General features: G+C 47.1%; 2 protein-coding genes and 1 long non-coding RNA gene across 3 annotated transcripts; 2 read left to right on the top strand and 1 right to left on the bottom strand.

Annotated features, from left to right (window-relative positions):
• LOC123131268 (wall-associated receptor kinase 1-like) lies at positions 1 to 2,475 on the top strand. The gene is made up of 3 exons (XM_044550983.1): positions 1 to 919; positions 1,069 to 1,236; positions 1,313 to 2,475. Exons 1-3 carry the CDS (start codon positions 1 to 3, stop codon positions 2,473 to 2,475), a joined length of 2,250 nt encoding a protein of 749 aa, XP_044406918.1.
• Positions 2,476 to 6,971: 4,496 nt separating this feature from the next.
• On the bottom strand, positions 6,972 to 13,269 carry LOC123131267 (uncharacterized). The gene is made up of 3 exons (XR_006464118.1): positions 12,222 to 13,269; positions 11,303 to 12,112; positions 6,972 to 7,403 (listed from the first exon to the last, which is right to left on the bottom strand). It is a non-coding gene; the product is annotated as an uncharacterized lncRNA (long non-coding RNA).
• On the top strand, positions 8,109 to 11,295 carry LOC123131266 (wall-associated receptor kinase 1-like). Its single transcript, XM_044550982.1, has 4 exons — positions 8,109 to 8,489; positions 8,817 to 9,351; positions 9,461 to 9,628; positions 9,719 to 11,295. The coding sequence occupies exons 1-4, from the start codon at positions 8,109 to 8,111 to the stop codon at positions 10,912 to 10,914; spliced, it is 2,280 nt and encodes a 759-aa protein (XP_044406917.1). The 3' UTR covers positions 10,915 to 11,295.
• Positions 13,270 to 13,778: the final 509 nt, after the last annotated feature.

Genomic DNA, 13,778 nt, shown 5'->3' with positions numbered 1-13,778 from the left:
ATGGCGATGACACTGGTCGTGCTGCTGTTGCTACTGCCAGTAACTCGAGTCTCAGCTCAGGAGCAGCAGCAGCAGCAGCAGACGCCGCCGGAACATGTTGTGCAGCCGGGCTGCCGTGACAAGTGCGGCAACATCACCATTACCTACCCCTTTGGCATCGGCGCGGGTTGCTTCCGCGACGATGGCCGAGGTGGCTTCCAGCTTTTGTGTGACGACTCCTTACCAGTCCCACGGCTCACCGTAGCTGACTACGGCATCCAGATCACCAGCTTATCCATTAGCACCGGCGAGGCCCATGCCTCCCTCAACGCGACTCGCCGCTGCTATAACAGCAAGGGGAGCGTCATCAGCCAAGGCGGCCCGGTAGCTGTACCACTCGTTGGGACCAACCTCCTCTTCTCGGACACCAAGAACCGCCTCGTCGTGCTCGGCTGCCCCAACCTCGGCTACTTCAACGGCATTGACGGCTACTACGTCAGTGGCTGCATGGCCGTGTGCCGGCCACGGAAATCCACTGCATCAGGATCCTGCACAGGTGTCGGCTGCTGCCAGAGCATGATACCCCCTGCTGTCGACTACTATCAGCCGTACCTGCTCGACATCCCAAAGAGCAAGGGAGACCTGATCATCTATGTAAACAGTGTGACCTGCCGGTATGTGTTCTTGGTGGAGGCGACGTGGTTACATACCAACTACACCAGCAAGAACCACAACAAGACCGACGACTTCGCCGTGCCTGTCGTGCTCGACTGGGCTGTCCGGAACGTGGAAAACTGCAGAGGCGCTAGGAAGAATGCAACCACATATGCATGCCGGAGCACGCTCAGCAAGTGCATCAACTCCAAAAACGGCGCTGGGTACCGTTGCGGCTGCTCCAAGGGATATGAGGGCAACCCCTATTTATACGATGGATGCAAAGGTATTCACCGATATTTGATCCTGATACAACTGGACCATTACTCAAAAATTGTCCAGTTTAACTTTTTTTGTTAAACGTCTACTGTCCTTCTGCCAATTTTGTCTCGTGCTCTGACAAATGTCTACTGTCCTTCTGCCATTTAACTGAAGACGTCAATGAGTGTGAGCAGAAAGGAAAACACGCATGCTACGGGGTCTGCACAAATACGCCCGGAAGCTACACTTGCCAATGCCCTCCTGGGACTAGTGGAGATGCCACCGTGAAGAATGGTTGCCAGCCAAAGGACAGTTTCACTTTAGCCGTGAAAGTGGTTACAGGTAAACATATAATCCTGCAATTTTTGCTCCTTTGGTTGCTGCTGGAAAACTAATGGCAATGCCTCATCATACTCAGGAATCAGCCTTGGAGTGCTCTTGCCATTTTTCATGTGCTTCTGGCTCTACTTGGGACTCCAGAAGAGGAAGCTTATCAGAACAAAGCAGAAGTTCTTCGAGCTAAATGGAGGCCTCTTCCTGCAGCAGCAAATACATAACTACAATGGCAATAGCAAAGGCACTGGTGGGTTCAAGATCTTTTCCAAGGAAGAGCTGGAGAAAGCGACCAAAAACTTTGCAGCCGACCGTGTTCTCGGCCATGGAGGACACGGCATTGTCTACAAGGGTGTCCTTGAGGACAAGACAGTGGTGGCGATCAAGAAGTCAAAGATGATGGAAGAGGCCCAGACCAAAGAATTCGCGAGGGAGATGTTCATCCTCTCCCAGATCAACCACAGGAATGTCGTCAAGCTGCTCGGATGCTGTCTCGAAGCAGAAGTGCCCATGTTGGTCTACGAGTTCGTCTCAAATGGCACCCTCGACCAATACATCCATGGTGGCAAGGGCATCAACTCCGACAGAGCTTTTGGCACCTGTCTTCGGGTAGCAGTAGAGTCAGCCGAGGCATTGGCGTACATGCACTCTTCGGCCTCGCCGCCAATCATTCATGGAGACGTCAAGACAGCAAACATTTTGTTGGATGACAAGCTCACAGCAAAAGTTTCAGATTTTGGAGCATCAAAATTGGCACCGACTGATGAGGCCACGATTGCAACGCTGGTGCAAGGAACTTGTGGTTACCTTGATCCGGAATACCTAATAACATGCTTGCTGACTGACAAGAGTGATGTGTACAGCTTTGGCGTCGTCCTATTGGAGCTTCTGACAAGGAAGAAGGCATTGTACTTGGACGGGTCGGCAAAAGATAGAAGCCTTGTTTTATGCTTCATGACGGCAGCGAAGGTAGGTCAGCACCAAGAGCTTCTGGACAGACAAGTGAGGGATGAGATGAGAATCGAAGTGCTCGAAGAGATCACGCACCTCGTGATAAGATGCTTGAACATGAGTGGGGAGGAACGGCCGACGATGAAGGAGGTTGCGGAGAGGCTGGAGATGCTGAGGAGATACCAGCACCATCCGTGGGCTCAAGCGGATGGGAATCCGGAGGAGCGGAGCTTGCTTGTTATGAACCAACAGAATGTGAATTACAAGTTCACGCAGGATTACATCCTTGATTTTTGAAGGAAGTACATTCAGCTTTAGGTCGTAAATCAAACTATTTTGTATCGTTATTTCTGCACATTCCCTTATATATGAATTCTTTTGGATGTAAGAAAACAAATGCACATATGATGGTGGCCGAAAACTGAACACTGCCAAGATCTAACCTCACAGGTTTCACAATTCAGGGAAATTCTAGAAATGTTCCAGATCAATACTCCAAGTATGTAGCTATGCACATTAATTAAATTTTACTAGTAGAACGCCCGTGCGTTGCTACGGGCTATAATGCATACATAAATGAATCAAACAAATGATTAAGGTCACCTCTAAGGTTGAAGCTTATTTCTCCCTCATACATTATGGCGTGTTTGAGGCTCCTCGAAATTCAACCATCTAGACAGTCGGAGATCCCCCAATCCAGATCATATGTGGGGAGAAATGTGATTGTCCGGACTATGGGCCATGCTATATATCTCCAATACGCAGGCTGAACACAAAAACCTATCCCATGACACACCCTTCTCCTTTTTCTGTCGGACCCTATCTTTCCCGCACGGCTTCCGGCTGCAGCGGGATATTTCTCGCTAGCTGGAGCCCTTTCTTTTAGAAACGGGTGATGCCCACCTCACCTTTGTTGTGTGTTGCCCGTACATTACTAAAGGGGCATATATATTCTAGTATTCAACATTAATTTTGTCTAATATATATTTTTTAGGGACAACTACATTTGAGCCCTTAGTTGTGTCACACCTGTTTGATTTGCCCCAAAATTCAAAAAACCCTCGTTTCTGTCCAGCTCGTTCCATCCTCTTATACTTTTGCCCTTTCACCGTTTGACCGACACTTTGAAAATTTCATAATGAATTCATACTAACTCCAACAAATACAAATAAGATATCAAAATGTTCAGAACAACATCACCTATATGTGCATGTCATTTGCATTCATGAAAAAAGTGTTCAAAATCCCCCATCTTAGTTTGACCTCATATGATCTCAGCATGAATAGTAAAATTTAGAAAATGATAAAAAAATAAAAAAATCTGAATTTTTTTGTGGCAAACATTGACTAATAATTAAATAAACTAAATTCCTGACTTTGCAACAGGCTTCTACTGAAAATCTTACAAAGAATTGAGTGTTTGGGAGTTGTTCTAGGTACCTTGTGCTTGATTAAGGGTAGTGGTTGGTCGGCGGATGCAACAGCCTTTGGCCGTCCATGTGTTGTCAGTTGTAGTTCGTAGATCCGTCATGTGTACCCTGTGCCTCATCCGTTAATCGTCAAAGATGAGAAGCTCGATTCCTTTATGAACCCCGTACAACTACTTGTATTACCTGATGCACATGTAGACAATAGCTCCTAGTTAGCACTGAATAAAATTGTTTGCATCAGGGATTCACCAAGTAGTTTGTTTCCCGGCGAGCGACACACAAGTACATCAGGTAGATGGATATAGAGGTTAAAAGTGCATCGATGTGTTCTTGGGAAAGGGAAAAGAAGAGGGCTGCTATACCTTGGCAAGTGGGAGGCGAGATGATCCATACCGGCGAGGCGCACCATGTTCTTGAGTCTGAATAGGTACGGCGGTTTGGCTCCGTCGTGGAGGCGGCTTGGACACGCCAGTGTAGGAGTCCTTGATGGCCTGGAGCTCCATCTCCCATGATGTCTCGGTACGATCGCTAGCGTCACCGCCGCTGGTGGGACGGCGTCGTGGGCGGAGTATGTAAGTGCAGCGGCAACCGGTGTTTGGCTAGGGAGATTTTGATCCCGTTCAATCGCTAGGTAGGACGTGCGCATGGATTGCTGGCAGAACATTGCATCAGGGGCCTTGAATAGGATGGCCGACCGTGGAGGAAAAATTGGATGACAGATCATAGGGTGTTGATTTTTCTGTGTACGCTAATCTGGCCGGCCTTTGGGGTAATTTAAGTTTGTTTAAGAGGAAGCGCTAGGAATCTGATTCCTTGTACGATGGATTTCATGTCGATACGTGTGATGGGCTTGTAAACGTGGCTTGGGCATTAGTATGTTCCTTAATCAGGGGCACAGTTACAAATGTTGACGCATCCAACATTTTAGGAAACTGATCCCTGATTTCTAGTAGGATATAATAAATCCTATAAATCACGTTTTATTTCTAGTAACAAATCGCTCCTCGGTTGTTTCAATGGAAGCATTATTTCTAGTAACAAATCGCTCCCCGATTGTTTCAGTGGAAGCATTATTTCTGGTAACAAATCGCTCCCCGGTTGTTTCAAAGGAAGCATTTTTCATGCGATAGAAATCAGGAAACATCAAATAGGTTCTCAAATACGTATTGAAAATATGCAGATGCCACTAATAATATTACCATAAGCTGTTAACAAATTCCATGTGGCGATCCTTCCATGTGGCATTTAGTTGCTTCATTGCCCTTTCATTGATGCTTTGATATGAAAAACACAAAACGACACATGCTTCCTTACATGTTTAATAAAGCTTCATGGCTCACCATTTGATGCTTCGGAACAAAAATGGTAACCGAAACTCTGTTCAATGGTGTAGAAGCATCTCGATTTGGTGGAAGTTGCATCATACATTACAGAAGCATTTTTCTTATGTGTAGGAAGAAAAATAGAGCAATGTTGGATACACCATTGATAGGTAATTGAATTGCAGGTAGAAAGTATACCAATAATTTTACATATACATTTTGACCGAAGAAAATTATGCTTCCAAAAGAGTGGAAATTTGTTTCCAACAACAACCACTTGTACTTCCAATGTGAACAAAATCTAAATCACGTGTGGCTACTACACATATGGTATCCTTCAACCCGGCCAAATGCAAGACCGCTGGAGCACAGCCGACATAGCACGCATGAGAGCATCGCTACCACGCAGCCACATTGAAAAGGGACCTCATGAGTCTATAGCATGCAGCCCCAATTACAGGCTTCAACGAGCAGAGCACGACCATACCACTTCAAGCAGCAACTACAAAATGTCTGACGAGGAGTAGCAGAGGAAAGAAGGTCTGCACACCGGCGAAATTACAGTGCCACACCGGCCAGACTGGGGATGCAGCGCGACGAACGGATCACAAGGAGCGTTGTGGGGGCATGAAGCACACATGCACATGCTTAGCCATCAAGGCGACATGGTGTGCGCGTTCTTGCCGGAGGACTTGCTGGTCGAACGTAGATGCGGTGGTGCGATAAGAGCGAGGTTGAAGCGAGGAGGATCCAGATGGCAGGTGTGGCAAAGAGGGTGGTGAGGTAGTTGATTAGGGTTTGATGGTGGATGTGAGGATGATTCGGAGGGGTTATATAGTACAGCCAGGCGTTGTTGGATGCATGGCTCCAAAACGATTGGTGAGATGCTGGTCTGACGAAAGCCATGTATCAGACGTCTCACAGGAATAGTTTTCCTTTATATTTATAGCCTTACCATACCTGGATTGATTTATTACCATATAATTACCATATTCGAAATTTCCTGAGTTATGACCTTACCATACCTGGATTGATTTATTACTATAATAATCATATTTGAGATTTCTGAGTTTATAGCCTTACCATATGTGGATTAATTGTGATTGATTACCATAAATACATTGGGTGTTGCCGGTTAGACGAGAAAAGAGGAAAACCGGTGAGAGGGTGGTGGTAGGAGGTGGGACGAAGAAAAACCAGACGAAAAAAAGCCAGACGAAAATAAACCGTGGAGACTATTCACCAACTTAGATTTCCTTCTATTTCGCTGAACTCGGGAAATCCTTCCTGCATGTGACGCACGGCCTTAACTGCCCTGCAATCTCCACGATTATCTTCCCTACATACACGTGATTGTTTCGTTCTGATTTGTTAACAGATTGGCTAGCACCATTATATATCGGGAGCAAGAAAATAGCCCGAGATATCGCTCCGTTTTATTGAATTGATTGTGTCTGGTTACCTTAAGTTAATTGATTGCGTTTGGAAAGAATTGATTGTCATGCATGATTGCGTTTGGAAAGAATTGATTGTCATGCATGAATCGGGGATGTAAGGGGGGAAACGGAACCTGACTGCGTGCGGTGAATGGGGCGGGGATGGTGTGATGAAAAAAACCGGTTGAAAAAAACCATGGTAGGTGGGACGAAAAAAAACCTAGAAGCGAGACTACCAACTGCTCCATTAGGAGTAGAGATTATTTGTTTCCTAAAGAAATTTGCAATAATGAAAGGTATCGGTTGATTTGGATAAGTTAGCAAATTTAGATCCGTGATTGCGTGCACGTTTGGAAAGTGCTGATTTGCAAGGAAAAAGCTGAGGGGTAAATAAACCGGTGAATAGGAAACCAGCATCAAAAAAAATCTACGACGGTTAACCTATGAAAAAAACCGGACGAAAGTGGTGGGACGAAAAAAAACCTGGAAGCGAGACTACCAACTGCTCCATTAGGAGTAGAGAAAAACTATATGCTCATTAATTGGTTAAAAAAATCATCTTAATTAAAAGACATTTAAAACAATAAAAGAACAGCAATTTTGCATTTGTTAAATTCCGTCCTAATTATTCATAATAGAATAACAACACAGTGCAAGATATACACAACAAACAGAACAGGGAAATCCAACACCATCGGTTTCAAGCCTATGGCATTTCATACCTGCGAAGCTGCAACCAATGCCGGGCCTGTGTGCACGACGCACGATTCACTCAAACAGCCACCAGAAAATGCCTATAAATTAAGATAGCCTCCGCCAGTTGATCCATGCAGCTTTGATTTACCAGAGACGGGGAGCTTCGGCACCAACGCTCCATTAAAGGCTAGACTGCTTTGCCTCCGGCTGGCAGGCAGAAAGGTTCGTCACTGCTGTGAATAGAGGTGGTGAATCTAAAGAAGAGTTCCTCTACGGGATCAGAGACTCAGAGGGGCAGAATAGTTCTGCTTGCTGACAGGTAGGGGTCCGTGTTCATTTTTCTGTCCAGGTCAGTAAAAAGAAACATGAGGTTTATGCAACAAATGTTCTTCTTACCAAAAGGTTAAGTGAGTGTACGGTATTATTTAGACCTGAGGTTATATTTACAGGCAATGTACAGAAAATATTCTGTACAACGAACTTACTGAACAAGGAAGATTCTCAAAAGAAGAAGTTCCAACAGAAAATATTCTCACAGCAAACTAAACGGCGATGCTAGTTTTTGTCTCCAGTTATGTCTCACGTGCTGGATTGGATCAGGTGGCCGTAGTAAGCTTGGTCAACTAAATTACATGGACAACGAAAGAGCCAATGATTGCCGGCAGTGCAATTTACCACTTTAGTCTCCACTAGCATTAACAGGCCTAAAGTTCTCTTCTCATGTAGGCATACATGACAAAATTTTAGAATAACCATCAGAAACTCTTTGTACTGACATGTGGCGACATGTATGGCTCTGCCAAGAGCTGCCTGGTTAAACAAGTTCCGCCATTGGCTAAATGGCGTAGCTCTGGTCGCCGTCGTCACCATCAGCACTCTAGATAAAGCATAACAGAACATCATTAACTAGTACTGGGCAATTGACCCAGTCCTAGCTAGTGAACAGATTGTTCAGCATCCCTGCGCATATATGGACTCCCATGATTCTTCAGCAACTGACACTTCCCACTTCCTCAGAAGTCTCTGAGCAGAGCAGCTTAGCAAGAATGGCAACCACACTGGTTGTACAGCTCGTGCTGCTGTTGCTACTGTCAGTGACACAAGCCTCAGCTCAGGAGGAGCAGCAGCCGCCTCGGCAGGTTGTGCGGCCAGGCTGCCAGGACAAGTGTGGCAACATCACGATCCCCTACCCCTTCGGCATCGGTGCCGGTTGCTACCGCGACGATGGCCGAGGTGGTTTCCAGCTTGAGTGTGATGACTCCCTCCCGGTCCCGTGGCTTGCCGTAACTGGCTATGGCGTCCAGATCACCAACCTATCCATTGGGACCGGGGAGGCCTGGGCCTACATCAACGTGACACGCCACTGCTACAACAGCAGCGGGAGCATCATCAGCCGTAATGGCGCCACGCCCGTGCCACTCATCAACAGCCACCTTGTTAGCGGCTAGGGTGCTGCCCGGTCTTGGCCGGAGACAGTAGGGAATGGAAGGGGAAGGGTGAGGGCTTGAGCGCGGCGGCCGGCGACGAGGCGCCGTCCTGGCGTGGTGCGGCGGCGGCGAGAGAAGGAGGCGGCTAGGGTTTAGGGTTTCCGGCTCCTCTGGGAGCCGGGCAATAGGAATAGTCTTATTGCTTAATTCTCAAAATAGTCTTACAGCTCGTATATATAACCATAATCTGAAAATAAAAACTAAGATAACTTGCGGGCCTAAGCCTGCCTGATGGGCCTCCTTCGGCCATAAACCTGGCCGGTCATAACACACCTCCTCTTCTCCCAGGCGAGGAACCGCCTCGTCGCGCTTGGCTGCCCCAACCTCGGTTACTTCGTCGACACTGCTGGCTACTACGTCAGTGGTTGCATGAGCGTGTGTGGTCCGTCAAAGTTCACCTTGCCAGGTTCATGCACAGGCGTCGCCTGCTGCCAGAGCGGGATACCCGCTGCTGTGGACTACTTCGAGCCATACCTGCTCGACATCCCAAAGGAGCAGACAGACCCAATCTTCTATAGCAACAGCACGACCTGCCGGTACGTGTTCTTGGTGGAGGCGGAATGGTTGAATACCAAATACACCGGTGGGAGCCTCAACCGGACTGATGACTTCGCCGTGCCCGTCGTGCTCGACTGGGCAGTCTGGAACGTTCGCAACTGCAAAGCTGCCAAGCGCAATGCAACCGACTACGCGTGCCGGAGCATGCTCAGCCATTGCGTCAACTCCAAAAACAGCACAGGGTACCGGTGCAACTGCTCCAAGGGGTATGAGGGCAACCCCTATCTAGACGATGGATGCAAAGGTATTCACAGTATAAATCTTGCTACAACTGGAACACTTAAATATTTTCTTAAACGTCTGCTATCCTTCTGCCATTTTGTCTGATGTTCTGACAAGTTTTTTGCCTGAAGACATCAACGAGTGTGAACGCAAAGGAAAACACACATGCCACGGGGCCTGCACAAATACGCCGGGAAGCTACACTTGCCAATGTCCTCCTGGGACAAGTGGAGATGCCACCAGGAAGGATGGTTGCCGACCAAAGGACAGTTTCACTTTAGCCCTGAAAGTAGTTACAGGTAAACAGATAATCCTGCAATTTTTGCCCCTTTGGTTGCTCCTGCAATTTTAGTGCTGGAAAACTAATGGCTATGCAACATCGTACTCAGGAGTCAGCCTTGGAGTGTTCTTGCCATTTTTCATGTCCTTCTGGCTCTACTTGGGGCTCCAGAAGAGGAAGCTTATCAGAACAAAGCAGAAGTTCTTTGAGGTAAATGGAGGCCTCTTCCTGCAGCAGCAGATACGTAACTACAATGGCACCAGCAAAGGCACTGGTGGGTTCGAGATCTTTTCCAAGGAGGAGTTGGAGAAAGCAACCAACGAGTTTGCCGCCGACCAAGTTCTTGGCCACGGCGGGCACGGCATTGTCTACAAGGGTGTACTTGAGGACAAGACAGTAGTGGCGATCAAGAAGTCAAAGATGATGGAAGAAGCCCCGACCACAGAATTCGCGAGGGAGATGTTCATCCTCTCCCAGATAAACCACAGGAATGTCGTCAAGCTGCTCGGGTGCTGCCTTGAAGTGGAAGTGCCCATGCTGGTCTACGAGTTCGTCTCAAATGGTACCCTTTACCACTACATCCATGGCAGTAAGGGCCTTGACTCTGACGCAGCCCTCGACACATGTCTTCGGATAGCAGTAGAGTCAGCCGAGGCACTGGCATACATGCACTCTTCAGCCTCGCCGCCGATTCTCCATGGAGATGTCAAGACGGCAAACATTCTGTTGGATCACAAGCTCACAGCAAAAGTTTCAGATTTCGGAGCATCAAAACTGGCACCAACTGATGAGGCCAAGATGGCAACGTTGGTGCAGGGAACTTGCGGTTACCTTGACCCGGAATATCTAATGACATGCCGGCTGACTGATAAGAGTGATGTGTACAGCTTTGGTGTCGTCCTATTGGAGCTTCTGACAAGGAAGAAGGCACTGTACTTCGATGGGCCGGAGGAAGATAGAAGCCTTGTTTTATGCTTCATGATGGCAGTGAAGGTAGGCCAGCACCAAGACCTTCTGGACAGCCAAGTGAGGGACGAGATGAGAATTGAAGCGCTCGAAGAGATCACACACCTGGTTGTGAGATGCTTGAACATGAGTGGGGAGGAGCGGCCGACAATGAAGGAGGTTGCAGAGACGTTGGAGATGCTGAGGAGATACCACAGCCACCCGTGGGCTCAAGCAGATGCCAATCCAGAGGAGGAACAGAGTTTGCTTGCTATGGAACCACGGAATGCCAATTACAAGTTCACACAAGATTGCGTCCTTGATTTTGAAGCAAGCAGTACATACAGCTATAGCTTGTAGATCAAAATATTTTGTTCCATCTTTTCTGCATATCCTTTCAGATATGAGTTTTTTCGGATGTAAGAAACATATGCACATATGGTGGTTGCAGAAAGGTGAACTAAACCCCTCACAGGTTGTAAAATTCAGTTAAATATTAGAATTGATCTAAATCATAATACGCAAATATGCCCATTAGTTGGTTGATGCTTTTCTTTTCTCTTCTTTTTATTAAAAAGATGTTAAAAGCAATAGAATGTAAAGAGAACCCGCAATAATTTATTAGGATGGAAAGATTACAAAACTTATACAAGGGATTTGCAACTCATCTTTTATCCACTTATTGAATAGGCAACTACAACAGAAAAAAAATACTTCACTTCATTTTTTATAAGATATTAAGATGTACCTTTTTTTGTTTGGAGGGGTGGTGTCTCATGAACTTTCCTGATGTCAGAGCTTCCTTATAAAGGAATAAACTTTCCAATGTATGTCATAGCACTTGAGTGTCCCATGATAAACCATTTGCTATTGCGTCCTTAATCCACAAATCCCACCTGAACGGTCATTATTCTGCACAATGGAGAGCAAATTGTGTTAGATATGCCCTAGACTGGCCTATGGTGGCTATGTTCAGAGCAAATAAGTTCAGAATATAGCTTATTCAGATATATAGATTTTGCTTCCCAGTTTTGTAATTGCAAACTTGGTTTATGCTGATGGTTCAGAACTTCACTTTCTTGATTCTTGCAGAGATGATCAGTCGCACATAATCAGCAACATACAGCACAGTGACATGAAAGCTAGTACCCTGTTCTGTCAAAACAGCGGCTAGTCCCCTGGAGATTGTGAACTTACTATGTCGGCGAGAGCTTGAGAAAGAGACATATGTCTCCATATGTAGAGGTGATGTACTCGGACATAGCTGTATTGTGGTGGTCATGACGGAAAGATTGCCTGGTTACAAGTAAATAAAAGCCCAGGGCCATAAGTTACAACATAATTGTCAATCAACTGATGTGAAAGCATACATTGCTCCATAGTACGAGCTTCTGTCGTAGCCTAGTTCTTCTGTACAGTCTTTTGGACTTCGTTGTTTGTTTTCATTTTGGTTTGGAACTTCAGATACTGGTTAGTAAAGTTACTCCGACTGAGCCTCGCTGAAGAGCTCCCAAATGCTACCCTTCTTCTGTTGCTCATCAGCCAAGTATGATGTCCCCTGCAATAGCATCCGCACGAAATTCAGAGCTCCCATGTCAGGTTGAATGAACAACAGCGGTCAAGTATATACTATACAGATTTGACACTGTGAATTTGCTAATCCACACCTGGTCGATGTTTGCTTGGACGTCGAGCCGGAAAATTCCCCCAAACCCGGCAGAGACAAACTTAGGGAATCGATTAACCCCACATAAGCTCCGGAAATCGAACCGAAACAGAGGTGAGAGGAGCTCGCGGGCACCCACCTGACGGCACTTCTGGAGCTCCGCCGCGGCGGGTTTTAGAGGTGGAGTGGACGAGGCGGCGGCGGCGGCGGGGCTGGGACTGGCACTGGCGAGGAGGAGGGGGTCGCGGAACCTGCATGGACGGGACGGGACCGCGGCGTCGAACCCTCCGACGACCCGCCGGGCAGGACGGGACCGCGGCGTTTGGGAGAACCGCCGGAGAAGAGGATGAAGAAGGGGCGGTGTGGGTGACTGACTCACAGCGGGCCGCGGCAGTTCTGCCGCCTCGCGGCCTGGACGAGAATACGGCCCAGCAAGAGAGGTACATGGATCTCCACCAAATCGATCATCGGCTTCTTCGACAAACCATTCTCTCGGATCGAATCGTACCCGCAGGAGAGGCTAGGGTTTGGATCCGGCGAAGCCTCTGAATGGACCGGTGAAAAGAGGGCAAAGATCCAAAGCGCACCCGCTCCCGGGGATCTCGGCAAGGTGGACACCGGCCTTTCTCCCGGCGGACAAGAGCAGATCGAAGGCCTTGACTGGGACAACGACAGGCTCCAAAGGGAGTTCATTTCTCTTTTCGAGCGGTTGAACGGCGGTCCCCCTGCACCTGAAGACGACGACAACGACGACGAGTCACCGGCCTGGTGCGACGAGCAGCAGCTCAAGGCGCTCAACCAACGCCTCGCGCTGTGCCGCATCAGAGCTCACGAGGTGCCTTGTCATCACTACCACAGCATACATATGTGTGGCAAGATATCATGTTACAAACTTACAACAACTTTCTGGAGGACAATGCGAGACTCTTAGCGCTGTTCCCGCCCTCCCATCTGGAGGACAATTGGTACTATAAGTATTACCAGCACAACTTTCAGTGGGGCTTTGATCCTGAGTGCTGCAAGTACGTTCACTTGCAGGACTATCAGCGGCTCATGCTTCCGGATAATGTAGGTAACGAACACTTGGACCCATGCAACTATTTCAGTGGTTCATTGTTCAAAGATTGTATTCCTTAGTATAAACTGCTTTCTCTATTTCAGTGGTTCGTTGTTCAAAGATTGTATTCCTTAGTACTCCCTCCGTTCCATAATGTAGCGTATATAGATTTTCTACAAAGTCAAACTTTATAAACTTTGACCAAGTTTATAGAGAAAACTATTTATATCTACAATACCAAATGTATATAATATGAAAGTATGTGTTGTGATGTATCTAAGCACACGTATTTGGTATTCTAGATGTATATGATTTTCTCTACAAACTTGGTCAAAGTTTATAAAGTTTGACTTCTAGAAAAATCTATATGCGCTACATTGTGGAACGGAGGGAGTATAAGGTGCTGTGTGCTGTAAACTATTACGTACTACATTATAACGCACAATTGTGCTGAAGCTGAGTGATGGCGTGGCCAGGCATTGCCCCTACTGTTTCTGAAAT

Source organism: Triticum aestivum, chromosome 6A (genome assembly GCF_018294505.1).
Source record: "Triticum aestivum cultivar Chinese Spring chromosome 6A, IWGSC CS RefSeq v2.1, whole genome shotgun sequence".
NCBI classification, from domain to species: domain Eukaryota; kingdom Viridiplantae; phylum Streptophyta; class Magnoliopsida; order Poales; family Poaceae; genus Triticum; species Triticum aestivum.
Note: the sequence above shows the minus strand (reverse complement) of the source record. Positions and strands in the feature narration are given on the sequence as shown.